This window comes from Acanthopagrus latus, chromosome 14, assembly GCF_904848185.1.
Source record: "Acanthopagrus latus isolate v.2019 chromosome 14, fAcaLat1.1, whole genome shotgun sequence".
NCBI classification, from domain to species: domain Eukaryota; kingdom Metazoa; phylum Chordata; class Actinopteri; order Spariformes; family Sparidae; genus Acanthopagrus; species Acanthopagrus latus.
In genome coordinates, this window is record NC_051052.1 from 20,470,514 (window position 1) to 20,484,596 (window position 14,083).

Below are 14,083 nucleotides of genomic sequence, written 5' to 3' on the forward strand. Positions count from 1 at the left end.
TTATCTCAGCTGTCGCTTTAAATTTGCCGTCGATTCTGTCGACCCGTCAGAAGTGTGTTTAAATGTGTCACATCAACACGATGGATTCACAAACTCACACAAAACGAGGCAGAGCTGCCGACTGAGATGTATCATCATCAGCAGAAAGACAAAGACAAGCGAGGAGAGAGAGATTTATCATCTTATATTTCATTTATTCATCTGTTCTGGTGTTTTTAGTTCATGTTTTCTGTAATTCTCTGTTCCATTATTGTCCAAAAACTATTCAAACAAAAATGTGGGTAAATCCGCCACAGAAAATAGTCCCAATAAATGCACTATTTCATCCCATTTGTTTGAGGCGAGGCGGAGCTGCCATGGATCCATCCTCCTCCAAATAATAGTTTCCCATGAATTGTCTTAATTAAGACATAAAACACGATGAGATAAAATTACGAGATAAAAGTACAAAAATATGAGATAGAAGTCACATTACGAGCTAAAACATGATAAATAGTAGATAGAATGAATTATTTGAAGTTAAAATTATGACTAAACTTTATCATAGCTGTCACAATTAAGTCATTATCAAAAAATAAATAATAAAATAACAAAATCAACAGAATGATGTTGGTGGTGATTAACACACAACGCTCGGTAAGGATCACAACCAAACTCAGATATTGATCAGCATTGATCAGAAAACTATTAGAGAAAAACATAGTAGGGAAAAGTTGAAAAGATGACAGAAAGTCTTAATTTTAAGATGGAAAATAGAAATTATGAATTGTTTGATTCAGGCTTCCTGTTTGGCAGTGATGGGCTTCCAAAGATATTTCTGACCGCACAGACAGTTGGATTATTAATAGATGGATAGATAACTTTATTTACCCCCGAGGGGAAATTAGGTCATAATGTAAATGTGTCTGACCAGAGTTGACGCAAACATTTTCATACCTGGGAGGAAGTTCACAACATGTTAACATCTGTTCGTTCACTTTTACTAATGTTTTGCTGGATGCCGACGATGAAACATCAGACGCTGGTGAAGGGACGACTTCAGGTGATGCCTCGCAGCTTTCAAAGGTAATTAAGCTAACTTTATTTTTCCTATGTTGATTAAAAAGGGTTCAATAATGCTCGTGAAAATTAATGTGCAATGTAGGTGTACATTATATTACAGTTCAAGACATTTCTTAATTAATTTGGTGTTATAGAACGTGTAACAAAGACAAAAAATGTTGTTTGAGAAAATCATTAGAAACAAAAATGTGCCAAAAAATGTACTGAACTACAAGAAACTGACCAAAACATTATTATCATTTTATTATAAATGTTTCTGTTTTGTGTTATTTGTTACTGAACAATGAACAATGTTAGACAAAAAAAAGCTTTGCACAGTTTGATCTCTCAGCAGGTTTCACTCTGAACAATGGAAGATGTCATGAACACCTCACTGTATGGAAGCTTTAATAACAGCAGCGGCACCTTCAGCTTCTGTTATTTCACAGTAGTTGATCTCACTTGGTGTGTACTGACATACATCATCGTTTCTATCGGACTTCCTCTCACCCTCTTGGCGATTTATTCTCTGTATTTACTGGTATGTACTGCACATCATGACAAAGAATCCTTTATTATCTGCCTGTGTTGTATCTGATGTTAATGGGAGCCCATTTTCCAATTTCTGTGTTATATGAGATAAAAATTACAATAGAAAGTCATAAATATGGCACAAAAACTAATTCATAAGATTATAACGTCATAATTATAAGATAAAGCACCTAGGTTACGATTATAATTATGAGAAATACAATTGGAATAATGAGGCCAGATGTGGAAATTGTGCCATCAAAGTTATAATTTTGTGAAATTATTGGAGAAAAAGTCAAAATGATGAGAGTCATAATTTCAATATGGAAACTTGAAATTATGAGGTAAAAACTTGATGAATAATAATAGTATTTCATAATCATAATTATCAATCTTTGATCAACAGTAAAAAAAAATGTTGGCAGTAATGGGCTTCCACAGTATTTCTGACAGCTGGATGAATAATGTAAATGTGTCTGACCACAGACAGTTTCTGGGCAGAACATTTACATATTTGGGAGGAAGTTCACAACATGTTTACAGCCACTTGTTCACTCTCACATGTTTTCCTGCAGGTGCGAGACGATCATGTTGCTCCGATCTACGTCATCAACCTTCTCATCACAGACCTCATTCAGCTCTGCTGCATGATTGTGTTTCTGAGGCGAGATACACATCCGCTAGTATCCAACATCTTCAATAATATATATGTCTATATTGTGGGTGTCAGCATTGGCTTCATGGTCTGTGTCGCTCTTGAAAGGTAAATATTTCCAGTATGTGTGTAGTTATTTATATGTCTGACCATTTTATTACTGTAACATTATGAAGCTCATTATAGACCATCTTGTATTACAGGTATTTGGTCATCGTCCACCCACTGTGGTACCGCTGCAGACGTACCATCAAGAGCTCTGTGGTGATCAGTGTTCTCGTCTGGGTCCTTCCTATTTTCTTAATCTGGTTTCCAAGTGGTATACCTTACGTCCTTCTTCTTCCCTTCCCATTCTTCATATTCTTCCTGGTCAGGACTGTTAAAGTTCTGTCTGCTTCCGTCTCTGTACCCTCTGATGAAAAACGACGAATTGTGGGAACTGTGGTTCTAGTGCTGCTTATTTACACTCTGTTGTTCCTGCCCATTCTCATTTCCATACTGGCAGAGGGACTTCAACATCTCTCCATCCTAGCCTCATTGCCTGTCCTGCTGAGTCCGCTTGCAGACTTATTACTATATGTTTTCATGAAGAAAGGGATCATAGACAAGTTTCTGGCCTCTGTGTGTTGTTGCAGAATGGACAGCAATGATATCAGAAGAGCAGACAGTAATGATGTCAGCACAATAGACAACAACGATATACACAGGATGGACAGCAATGATACCAGCAGAATAGACAGCAATGATAAATGCAGGATGGTCAGCAATGACATCAGCAGAGTAGACAGCAATGACATCAGCAGAATAGACAGCAATGATATATGCAGGATGGACAGCAATGATGTCAGCAGATTGGAGTGCAACGATACCAGCCGTCCATCAGTGTGAGTGATGACAACATTAACACAGCCGGCTTCATGTAGGCAGAGATAGACAGAGAGAGAGAAATAAAGGACAGAGATAATACAGAAACTGTCATCGATGAGTTACAATAATATTCTAAACTGTCTATTAACCTGTTCAGGGGCCACATCAGTAGAAAGCTGGTTAGCCTCCACTTCCCGAGTGAAATGCAAGCTAAACTGCACGATGAATGGCGAATTTTTCATGTTAGCATTCCTGCTAGCCTGAAGTTTAGTGACTGTTTCCACAAAATAAAGCTTTATTTTCTTATAATTAACGAGGAAAGAAACAGAAGAAAGAGTAAGACAAGAGAGGAGAGAGAGTTTATCATCTCATTTCTTCATCTCTTCTGGTGTTTTTACTTTGTTTTCCATCATCCTCTGTTTCATTATTGTCTAAAAAGTATTAAATACGAAAACGCCACTGAAAATAGTCCACGATAAATGTGCTATTTTCCTCCCATTTGTTGGATTAAAACTACACAGAGCAAAAACTTCACTATTTATGAAACGTTAATAATGTAAATACTGTAAATATCCTATTTATTTATTCTCTTTTAGTTGCTGTGTACTTAACATGCTGACTTGTGTACTTAATGTGATGACTTGTTTGTCTGTGTTCAACTACTCCACGTGCCTTTAATTGTCTCTGGGAAACAAATAAAGTATTTTGAATTGAATGGCACTGAACCGAATATTTCAGAGAAAGCCCAGTTGGCACAACATGGACCTTAGCTGGTGCTAGAATTTTGAGTAAGTACATGAAATAGAAATACAAGAAATATGGATGCCTTGGTTTTTAAAAAAAAACCTTCATTCATATCAAGCATACTAAAACTTTCAACTCAACCAAAGTCCACAGAGGCTCTTACTGTGCAAAGCTCCTGGTTCTGACCCGTCGTGGTGAGGAAGAGCTGCCACTGATCCACTTTGCTCCTTTGGTGCAGGTTAAATAAGGATTACAACTAAACTCAGGTATTGATCAGCGTACGGTAGGAATAAGAGCAAAATAATAAGTTTGTCTTAACTAAGAGCTAACAAATGTAATTATGAGATGAATTACAGATCAATATTAGACAAACGTTTGAAAATATGAGATCTAAGTGATATTATGAGATCTTTTTTTAATAAATATTAGATAAAAGTTGAGACTTTCTCTCACCCTCGTGGCAATTTGTGCTCTGTATTTTCTGGTATGTGCTGCACATCATGACTGAGAATCCTTTATTATCGGCCTGTGTTGTGTCTGATATTAATGGGAGCCTGTGGTATATCATGATTATCAGATCAATATTACAACAGAAAGTCATAATTATGACACAAAAAAACAAATTATTTATAATTTAGAGAAAGAAAGTCCAAATTATGAGAGAAGACATAAATTATGTAATGAGAGTCATAATCTATTGATGGAAAGTCGACATGATGAGAAAATGACTTGTTCAATCAAGGCCAAGTTTTCATCTTTTTATTATTATTCCTGTTTGGCAGTCATGGGATTCCATAGTTATTTCTGACAGCACAAAGTTCCTGGGCAGAGCTTTTACATAATTCGGGAGGAAGTTCACAACATGTTTGCATGTACATGTTCACTTTTACCAATGTTTCCCTGGATGCAGACGTCAAAACATCATACGCTGGTGAAAGAAGGACTTCAGGTGACATCTCACAGCTTTTAAAGGTAATTTAGGCCATTTTAATTTGTTTTCTATGTTGATTGAAAAGGATAAAATAACTGCTCGTGAAAATGATTATAGAATGTGTTAAAAGCAGACTGTAGGTGTACATTACATTATGGCTTAAGACCTTAATAGACTTATATTAATTTGGTGTTATTGATCGTGGAACAAAGACAAAAATGTTGTTTGAGAAAGACATTAACAACACAAAAACAGACAAAAAATTTACTGAACTAAAAGAAACTAACTAAACATTATTATTATCATCGTATTATACATTTTCAGTTTTGTATTTACTGTCTGTTCTGACCCAACATTAATCCATTCTGAGGCATTTCTGTATGTCAGTAGATTGTTAACCATCTGTAGTATTTTGAATATTAAATATTTTTATTAGCAGATAATATGACACATACTTAAGAATGTCAAAATCATATGTATATTTTGATTTTATGATACTGTTGGTACACTGTATTTATGAGAACATGCGCCTCACAGCTTTTATTACGATTTTCTAATGCTGTTGGAAATAAGAGTCTTGCACAGTTTGATCTCTCAGCAGGTTTCACTCTGAACAATGGAAGATGTCATGAACACCTCACTGTATGGAAGCTTTAATAACAGCAGCGCCACCTTCAGCTACTGTTATTTAACAGTAGCTGATCTCACTTGGTGTGTGCTGACATACATCATCGTTTCTATCGGACTTCCTCTCACCCTTGTGGCGATTTATTCTCTGTATTTACTGGTATGTACTGCACATCATGACAAAGAATCCTTTATTTTCTGCCTGTGTTGTATCTGATGTTAATGGGAGCCCATTCAAAGTTTAAAAAAAAGTTATATGAGATCAAAATTACAATAGAAAGTCATAAATATGGCACAAAAACTAAATTATAAGATTATAACGTCATAATTATAAGATAAAGCACCTAGGTTGCAATTATAATTATGAGAAATACAATTGGAATAATGAGGCCAGATGTGGAAATTGTGCCATCAAAGTTATAATTTTGTGAAATTATTGGAGAAAAAGTCAAAATGATGAGAAAGTCATAATTTCAATATGGAAACTTGAAATCATGAGGTAAAAACTTAATTATTTTGATGAATAATAATAGTAATTCATAATTATAATTATAAATTCTTTGATCAACAGTAAAACATTTTTTGGCAGTAATGGGCTTCCACAGTATTTCTGACAGCTGGATGAATAATGTAAATGTGTCTGACCACAGACAGTTTCTGGGCAGAACATTTACATATTTGGGAGGAAGTTCACAACATGTTTACAGCTACTTGTTCACTCTCACATATGTTTTCCTGCAGGTGCAAGACGATCATGTTGCTCCGATCTACGTCATCAACCTTCTCATCGCAGACCTCATTCAGCTCTGCTGCATGACTGTGTTGCTGGCAGCAGATAGACATCAGATAGTATCTTTGATCTTCAGTTATATATACACCTATATTGTGGGTGTCAGCATTGGCTTCATGGTCTGTGTCGCAATGGAAAGGTAAATATTTCCAGTATGTGTGTAGTTATTTATATGTCTGACCATGTTATTACTGTAACATTATGAAGCTCATCATAGACCATCTTGTATTACAGGTATTTGGTCATCGCCCACCCACTGTGGTACCGCTGCAGACGTACCATCAAGAGCTCTGTGGTGATCAGTGTTGTCGTCTGGGTCCTTCCTATTTTCTTCCTCTGGTTTCAGAGTGGTATAGCTCTCTTCCTTCTTCTTCCCTTCCCATTCTTCATATTCTTCCTGGTCAGGACTGTTAAAGTTCTGTTTGCTTCCGTCTCTGTACCCTCTGATGAAAAACGACGAATTGTGGGAACTTTGGTTCTAGTGCTGCTTATTTACACTCTGTTGTTCCTGCCCATTCTCATTTCCATGCTGGCAGAGAGAATTCAACATCTCTTCAGCCCAGTCTCATTGCCTGTCCTGCTGAGTCCGCTTGCAGACTTATTACTATATGTTTTCATGAAGAAAGGGATCATAGACAAGTTTCTGGCCTCTGTGTGTTGTTGCAGAATGGACAGCAACGATATCAGAAGAGCAGACAGTAATGATGTCAGCACAATAGACAACAACGATATACACAGGATGGACAGCTATGATATCAGCAGAACAGAGAGCAGCGATATTAGCACTACATGAGTGTGAATGATGACAACATTAACACAATCAGCTTCATGCAGGCAGATAAAGATGGAGAGAGAGACAGAGAAATAAAGGATAGAAATAATATGGTATGATTTCCAATAATATTCTAAACTGCAGATTAACCTGTTCAGGGACCAACATCGTTAGCTTAGAGTTTCCTGATTCTCTTCATGAAAAACCATCTTGAGATAAAAACACATTAGCAAGATACAGTCAACACTAAACCAGCTGACAAACTGGGGCGGGGCATATATATATATATATATATATATATATATATATATACACAATCAACTCCAAACCCGCCAACGAGCTTCCACGTACAAAATTTGATCATTTTACCATTTATACAGGTTTTAGTTGTGCATCAAACTCTGTTGAAATTGTGCAAGCGTGTCTTTTTTTTTATTAACTATTATATAATAATCGTATAGTAAGTAGATGTTAGCATTTAGCCCACAGAGGCGCTCACATGGTTCTGGGTTGTGTTTTTTTCTGTTATAGTTAAATCGCACATAAAAATTAAATCAGCTGAGCTTCATCAACCCTTCCTCTTGTGTGATTTAATGCTATATATTTATAAATTGTATCATGGTGGCTTCTTTGTTGATGACACACTCCTGTTTAAGTTATTTTTACCGCTATGGTAAGTGACAGATGACAGTTGTGCGTCTGTTCTACAGTTAATGGAACATGAGTGTCATTTACCTTCATCACTGCTGGCCTGTTGTTTGACATGGAAACATTTCTGATTGTGAATAAAAGGTTCTTTGATCATATAGTTGAATCAGCTGAGGGTTCAGTCACTACTTTAAGCCTCTGAGGTTTCTTTTTTCTTTCTATTGTCAATCATCTCGCTGTTTTTGGCAGCTCTTGTTCTGTGACATATGTGACGCTCTTATCTTTCTCATATCGGAATTTTAAACAGTCGGAAAGAAGCAGAAATGATCTTGACAGAGTTACAACAAAGAGCGAGTGAGCGTCAGAGGGAGAGAGCGGCCCCAGATGCTGAGTCGTTCTTCCTTCCCTCCCTCCTCCTCCTCTCTGCTCAGCTCCACCCGGCTCCCGGTGCCCTGAAGGCGGCAGCAGAAGGACGAACCCAACGCACCATCTGAGCCCAGAGCAGCCGGGAGGCACTTCATTTACGCTACAGAGCCTCCCTGTTTACACAACACCCTGCAGCGCACACACTCGGGTACAGCGGTTTGTCACTCTTGTGAGGACTCTGCATCGACATCCGTTTGGTTTCACTTCAACCACGTCGAACCAGAAGTCCTGTTTTATATCCGCACAGTCCAGTTTCAGATGTTGAAAAGAAATCTGGAATTTTTTTTTTTTTATCTTATATTGGTCTGAAATTGATTTTACTTGTTAGCACCGAGTCAATCCCTGTACACTGAATTGGATTTTTGTGCACTGATTAGATCACTCGGTGAATAAAAACTGGGGCAGCGATGAGTCAATTACCTGAGACACATTCTGCAGGCTGCACACGGTGACGAACGAAATCACATCTTCAGACTCTGGTGAGAAATAAAGAGTAAGAACTGTTACATACGGAGCTGGTACGGGTTGTATTTTGCTGCTCACAGTGGTCTTTTCGAAGTCGCTTTAGAAATAAATCATGGATCTGGCCTGTTATTCATAAACCCCTCACCTCAGGAGAAATAAGAAGAAAACAGGTGAAATTATTATAACAGAAATTATCTGGTCCAGTTTGAGAATAACAGTTATATTTTGCATTTATAATGGCAATTCATTTACTTTTAAAAAATATTTTACACAACCAGAAATGTTAACCAAGACCCATATTAATTAAGCACTGTCAGAGTAACTGGACAGATCATGGAAAGAAAAATAAACTTTTCCCCCCGTGAGATCTGCCTCTTTCTTTATGTATTTTTTTCTTTTATTAAATCTTTAACTATATGATTAAATAGATTAACTTTTGAGTATCATTATCATAAATTCTTTTATGTAAAGTATAAATTTGTGTTAGTTGTGTGCAAATGAGACTGGACTACACAAGGACATGAGTTTTCGACAGTCATCACCTTAATTTGCTGCTCGCATCTTTTCACTGAAGATTAGAAAACATCTACTGCAGCTGCTGATAGTGTTAGATTATGGTTTTAGCAGATGTAGACACATACAGGAGGCAGGAAATGGGCGAGCTTTATTTACGGAACAAAAGCTGAGTAAATACAAAAGCCAAGTGGTCCAGGATATACAGAAAGCTAGTGAAAAAGACAAAAGTAGCAACCAAAAAGCTCAGACAAAGTGCAAGACGAAGCAAAGTTCAAATCAAAAAAGAGAAGCAAGAAACCAAAACCAGAAATGTACCAAACGGGAGACACGAGGAGGACCAAGACGGAGTAACATGGAACAAGACAGACGGAACTTAACTGTCGCTGGAACACCTGTGTGAAAAAGCAATCAGTGTTTGTGTGTGTCCATATTAACGCAGCTTGTTTTCCCCTGATCCAAACAATAAAGTAATTAAAAGTTTGCCTCTGAGACAAATGCCTTTCTGAGGAGGCGAAACACTCTTCATCACTGTCAGCAGAGGAAGAGGAGGAAGAGGAGATGAACGAGCAATACTGTTTTTATCACAGCCGAGGGAGAGGGAGGAGAAAAAGGGTTTAGGAGATGAGAAAGAAAAGTTTATTTTAAGTAGAAAGTGAAGCAGAACTTGAGGAGATGGGATTAAAAGATGGAGGGGGTGAGGAGGTTTTATTACTGTGTAAAGAAGAGGAGACGACAGAGAAATACAAGTTTTATCACTGCTGAGGGAGGATTAGGAGAAAAGCGGATGAGATGGAGTAGATGGAGAAGAATCAGGTTTTTATTACATCGAGAAGAAAATGAAAGAGGCGGAGGGGAAACAGAAAATGTGTACAGAGTGAAAAGAAAACACACGAGGAGGAAGAGGAAGGATAGAAGACGAAACAGACGATAGAGGATGAAGAAGAGAAGAAGAAGAAGAAGAAGAAGAAGAAGAAGAAGAAGAAGAAGAAGAAGAAGAGAGGGATGGATGGAGGAGAATGATTGAGAAGATTGGATGAAGGAAGAATAACTTGGCCACCTCGGGTCTGTGATCAATCACCTGATCAATCGTTGCGATCGGTGCTCTGGATGGCAGCGAGCGTTCATTGGCTAGCTGTCCTCCGCTCCAGGCCGGATGACCTCACTGGTCGGCCAATTGATCGGTTCTATCAGGGTCTGTCTGCAGGTCAGCTGACGGCCTGATCAGGGATTGATTGGTCGGACTGGTCGCTCTGTTCAATCACTGTGATCGGATCAATGAACACGAGGAAGAGCGTAACATCAGAGAGACCAACACGTTTCAGCTCAACAGACACCGAGTTACCGACCAGAAGCCTCATTTATCTGAACTTTTGGTATTATAGACACGTTTCTTAAAATCGAATCAGTTTAAGTTATAAATAACTTCTTTCTTTCCAGTTTCTTGGCGTTTCCAATCAGTGAGTCCGTATATTAAATCTCGCGTCTGTTCTCAAGTTGATCTTCACTCAAACCCACAATTTTATGTAAAACTCTAGAAAAGAAGGCAGATGTGAGCTCGACTGCTGAATGACATCAGTCAGTTATTGATGATGCCTCAACAAATTTAGATACAAAAACGTGTGAAATCTGAAGTGTGTGTAATGAAGCTGCATTGTCCAACATTTACACACTGGTAGACGTGTGTGTGTGTGTGTGTGTGTGTGTGTGTGTGTGTGTGTGTGTGTGTGCGTGTGTGTTCTTGTATTGTTTGTTCTTCAGTTTCTCCTTGTGTTTGTTTGTCTGGAGAGGAGTGTCTGTCTTGTTCCCTCGTAATTGCGTGTGTTGTATCTGAATGTGTAGAGTGTGTGTGTGTGTGTGTGTGTGTGTGTGTGTGTGTGTGTGTGTGTGTCGTGCATCTTATCAAGACCTCATGAATTATTTAGTTCCATTTAGAACCCTTATCACTGTCCCCATGGCAACCGGCCCCAGGGGGCAGACACGCAAACACAAACTATTACAATAATACGACATGCAATGACAACAAAAACAAGAATACAGGGTTGGTACGCGTGCACGCACACACACACTAACACACACACACACACACACACAGTCAGCATTCAGAAACCTGGCGTGTCTGTGTGTGTGTGTTTGTTGTCATCGGACTGGAGCTGCCAGTGGCCTCTGTTTGTCCTCAGTCCAAGCTGGACAAAATGTTGGAGAAATGTTTTATTCATGTTTGCAAAGTGTGTGTGTGTGTGCGTGTGTGTGTGCGTGTGTGTGTCGTCGCAGCTTCATTTCAAGCATTTAATGATGTTTCATGCGTATGACTAGCCGCCCTCTGGCATCCACAAATGTAGAGTTCAGATTAAAAAGTTTGAAACTAATCAAGTGGAGAATATATTGTAATCTATTATTTTGTTTTTACTCAGCTTGCCGAACACAAATGTGTTTTTAATCTATACACTTATTATGCATGCGTAGTCAAGGTCAAAACAAAAACAAATTGTTTTCTAAAATGTGTGTCGTCCTGTGCAACTGGTTGCAGGTGAGCATTTTAGTCTGAGGGAAAAGTTTTCCACAGATCACACAGATTAATTCAGAGTTTGATCACAAAGAAAACAAAGACCGTGACTTATATAAAGTCCAACAATTAATGTTGATCAATGATATTTCTGTAAAGGCCAAGACACACCACAACAGTAATGAAAGCTGACTGTTGTGTCATCAAAAAGCTGCACTTGAACGCACAGCAGAGATGACAGCTAACAAGCAACTAGCTTATATGTTCTGTGGCTATGTAAGAGGAAACAACTCTCTGTACCACCAGGTAGCAGCAGTCTGTATCCCTCATTAAATAAGGGAAACCAGAAGACTTCTGACTGCATCTGTAAACATTTATGTCATGATAAAGAAGCATCTGCCTCATTTTCACACCGCTTTTGCTAATATAGCCACTTCTGATGGGTTAAATCATGGATACCACAGCAACATTTTAATCTGTAACATACATTTTACTAGACCAGTTGGCCCTAAAACAACAGGTATTAAAAAATGTGACAAACAGGCAAAATGTCCCCACTTTGCATGCATGTCCTCACTCAGTAGGTGTGAAATCGATCGAACTATACGAGGACGCACAGTGTAAGAGATATGGTTTTATAACTCCTCTTCAAAAGAGATTTACTGAGTCATAGAGAGAATTACAGATGAAACCAATCATGTTTATTCAGCAACATTTGTTGAGCTGTTTTACTAGTGCAAAAAAAAATTAACACTCGTGTAAGAGATCAAATAAAAACACAGAGGGGGAAAAAAAAGACATAGCAAACATAAAAGAAGTCATAAATAAAAGGGGCACATCGTGTGAAGTGCTGAAGAATAAGCAGAAGACGAGAGGGCAAAACCAAACCATTAATAAACAAAGCAGCAGAGTGAAGTTAAACAAAGTGTTGAGCTTGCATTTAAATTTTTCCTGGTTTCAGCAGATCTGCGGAGAAGATCCTTATTCTGACATTATCCTCCTCATCACGATCTGATCAGGGTCAAAGAAAACCAAACTCACATACTAACGCCCTGCTAGCGCCCTCTACAGTCTGCAATCAGAACTAAATCTCTTGGTATGAACTGTTTTTCCTGAGGGAAGTGTCAAATCTAAGGGTCCATCCTCTGGGGACAGTTAATGTTGTAAGTTTTGTATGTTTAATGAAAATCTGGAAAATAATTGTCAAGATATCTTCTGGACCAAAATCGTTCTTTATTTTGAGATAAGTTTCAAATCAATATATAAAATGAAACCATGATTTAATCTGGTTTAATATTAATGTTTGTTCTGGGAGGCTGATCTTTGGCATAGTGTCGTTAAGCTAACTTCTAATAATAATGTACAACAATGCTACAATAATGTAAACATGCTAACTTATAGCAGGTAAGATGTTTACCATGTTACTTAAATGTGTTAGCATGCTACTATTTACTACAGTAGTGCATCAAATTTACAAGTCATGAGTCGTCAATGTCTGTGCCAAATTTAATTGTTGAGGTAATGCAGTGATGATCAAAATGTGGTGCCACAGTCGAGTCATGGCATCATCCAAGTCATAAGGGATCATCAGCTGGGGACCATGAATAGCTGTTAAAAATGTTGCTGATATATAGATTTCATTATAACAATGTAAAAAACATCCCTGCTGGTGGAACAAGAGGGAAAGCCAGGGGCAGTAAAATATTATCCTCTGGGGACCATGACCATGAATCTGTTGGATGCATCAACTGGGAACCATGACAAGCTGGACATGTTTTGTGCCAATACAGCCCAGAAGTGTATATAAATGAATGTGTGAACACACAAACCAAACACAAAAAAGTCAGATAAAACTCTAAAGTCTGGAGGATTCATCTACTGGAGAACATGAATGTTAACACCAATTAAATCGCTGAGATATTTTAACAACAATTTAAAAAGTTATCTCACTGTGGCACCAGAGTCAAGTCATGGCAGCATATAGTCACTAGGGTTCATAAGCTGGGAACAATGAATAGCTTTACAAAGTTTTTTTGCCGATAAAGGTGGTCAGGGGATGGCCATAGGCAGTAGGATTGATCCTCTGGAGACCACGAATCTCTGAAATGGATTTAAATTGTTGAAATTAATTCAATAGTTCTCAAGATATTTCACTCGGAACCAAAAGTAGCAATAGAAAAAAGTCAAGGAATCACCAAAGTCAGTGGGGTTTATCTTCTGGAGACAAATGTCATTGCAGTTCATCAAACAGTTTTTGAGTTATTTGGACCAAAGTGATGGATCAATGTACCGATTCTGTCATCGCTAAAACCGAGCTGCTAACGTGGCTACAACCACAGCTAATGAGAACTCACACTTACTGCCCAAATTTTGGCATCAAAGCCCCCAAAAAGCAGCATTTTCCAGACTCAATTTTCCCGACTGCCAACCCGTGACTCCCTCTCATCCGATCTTGTGTGTTGTAGTTGTTACAGCGAACAAGGAGGGGAGGAGGGAACCAGTCGCAGCATTACCAAGATCAAAAAAGGCATTTCCTGGTGAGCCACAGCTGGGCAGATTTTGCCTCT

At 38.2% G+C, this 14,083-nt stretch overlaps 2 protein-coding genes across 3 annotated transcripts; both read left to right on the top strand.

Annotated features, from left to right (window-relative positions):
• The first annotated feature begins 951 nt into the window (after positions 1-951).
• Positions 952-3,766, top strand: LOC119032104 (G-protein coupled receptor 4-like). The gene is made up of 4 exons (XM_037120902.1): positions 952-1,065; positions 1,397-1,582; positions 2,148-2,335; positions 2,431-3,766. Exons 2-4 carry the CDS (start codon positions 1,412-1,414, stop codon positions 3,113-3,115), a joined length of 1,044 nt encoding a protein of 347 aa, XP_036976797.1. The 5' UTR covers positions 952-1,065; positions 1,397-1,411; the 3' UTR covers positions 3,116-3,766.
• Positions 3,767-3,973: 207 nt separating this feature from the next.
• LOC119032105 (G-protein coupled receptor 4-like) lies at positions 3,974-7,222 on the top strand. 2 transcript variants are annotated; one of them, XM_037120904.1, is made up of 4 exons: positions 3,974-4,104; positions 4,749-5,556; positions 6,138-6,325; positions 6,421-7,222. In XM_037120904.1, exons 2-4 carry the CDS (start codon positions 5,386-5,388, stop codon positions 6,977-6,979), a joined length of 918 nt encoding a protein of 305 aa, XP_036976799.1. In that variant the 5' UTR covers positions 3,974-4,104; positions 4,749-5,385; the 3' UTR covers positions 6,980-7,222. The 2 variants fall into 2 exon arrangements, with proteins under 2 accessions (XP_036976799.1, XP_036976798.1); XM_037120903.1 differs by lacking the exon at positions 3,974-4,104 and having other exon boundaries at positions 4,618-5,556.
• Positions 7,223-14,083: the final 6,861 nt, after the last annotated feature.

What these genes read in the sequence shown, in the direction of transcription:
- LOC119032104 (XM_037120902.1), top strand. Translation starts at nt 1,412, where the DNA reads ATGGAAGATGTCATGAACACCTCACTGTATGGAAGCTTTAATAACAGC. An exon ending in TTTATTCTCTGTATTTACTG is followed by an intron (nt 1,583 to 2,147) that starts GTATGTACTGCA and finishes GTTTTCCTGCAG; the next exon opens with GTGCGAGACGATCATGTTGC. An exon ending in GTCTGTGTCGCTCTTGAAAG is followed by an intron (nt 2,336 to 2,430) that starts GTAAATATTTCC and finishes CTTGTATTACAG; the next exon opens with GTATTTGGTCATCGTCCACC.
- LOC119032105 (XM_037120904.1), top strand. Translation starts at nt 5,386, where the DNA reads ATGGAAGATGTCATGAACACCTCACTGTATGGAAGCTTTAATAACAGC. An exon ending in TTTATTCTCTGTATTTACTG is followed by an intron (nt 5,557 to 6,137) that starts GTATGTACTGCA and finishes GTTTTCCTGCAG; the next exon opens with GTGCAAGACGATCATGTTGC. An exon ending in GTCTGTGTCGCAATGGAAAG is followed by an intron (nt 6,326 to 6,420) that starts GTAAATATTTCC and finishes CTTGTATTACAG; the next exon opens with GTATTTGGTCATCGCCCACC.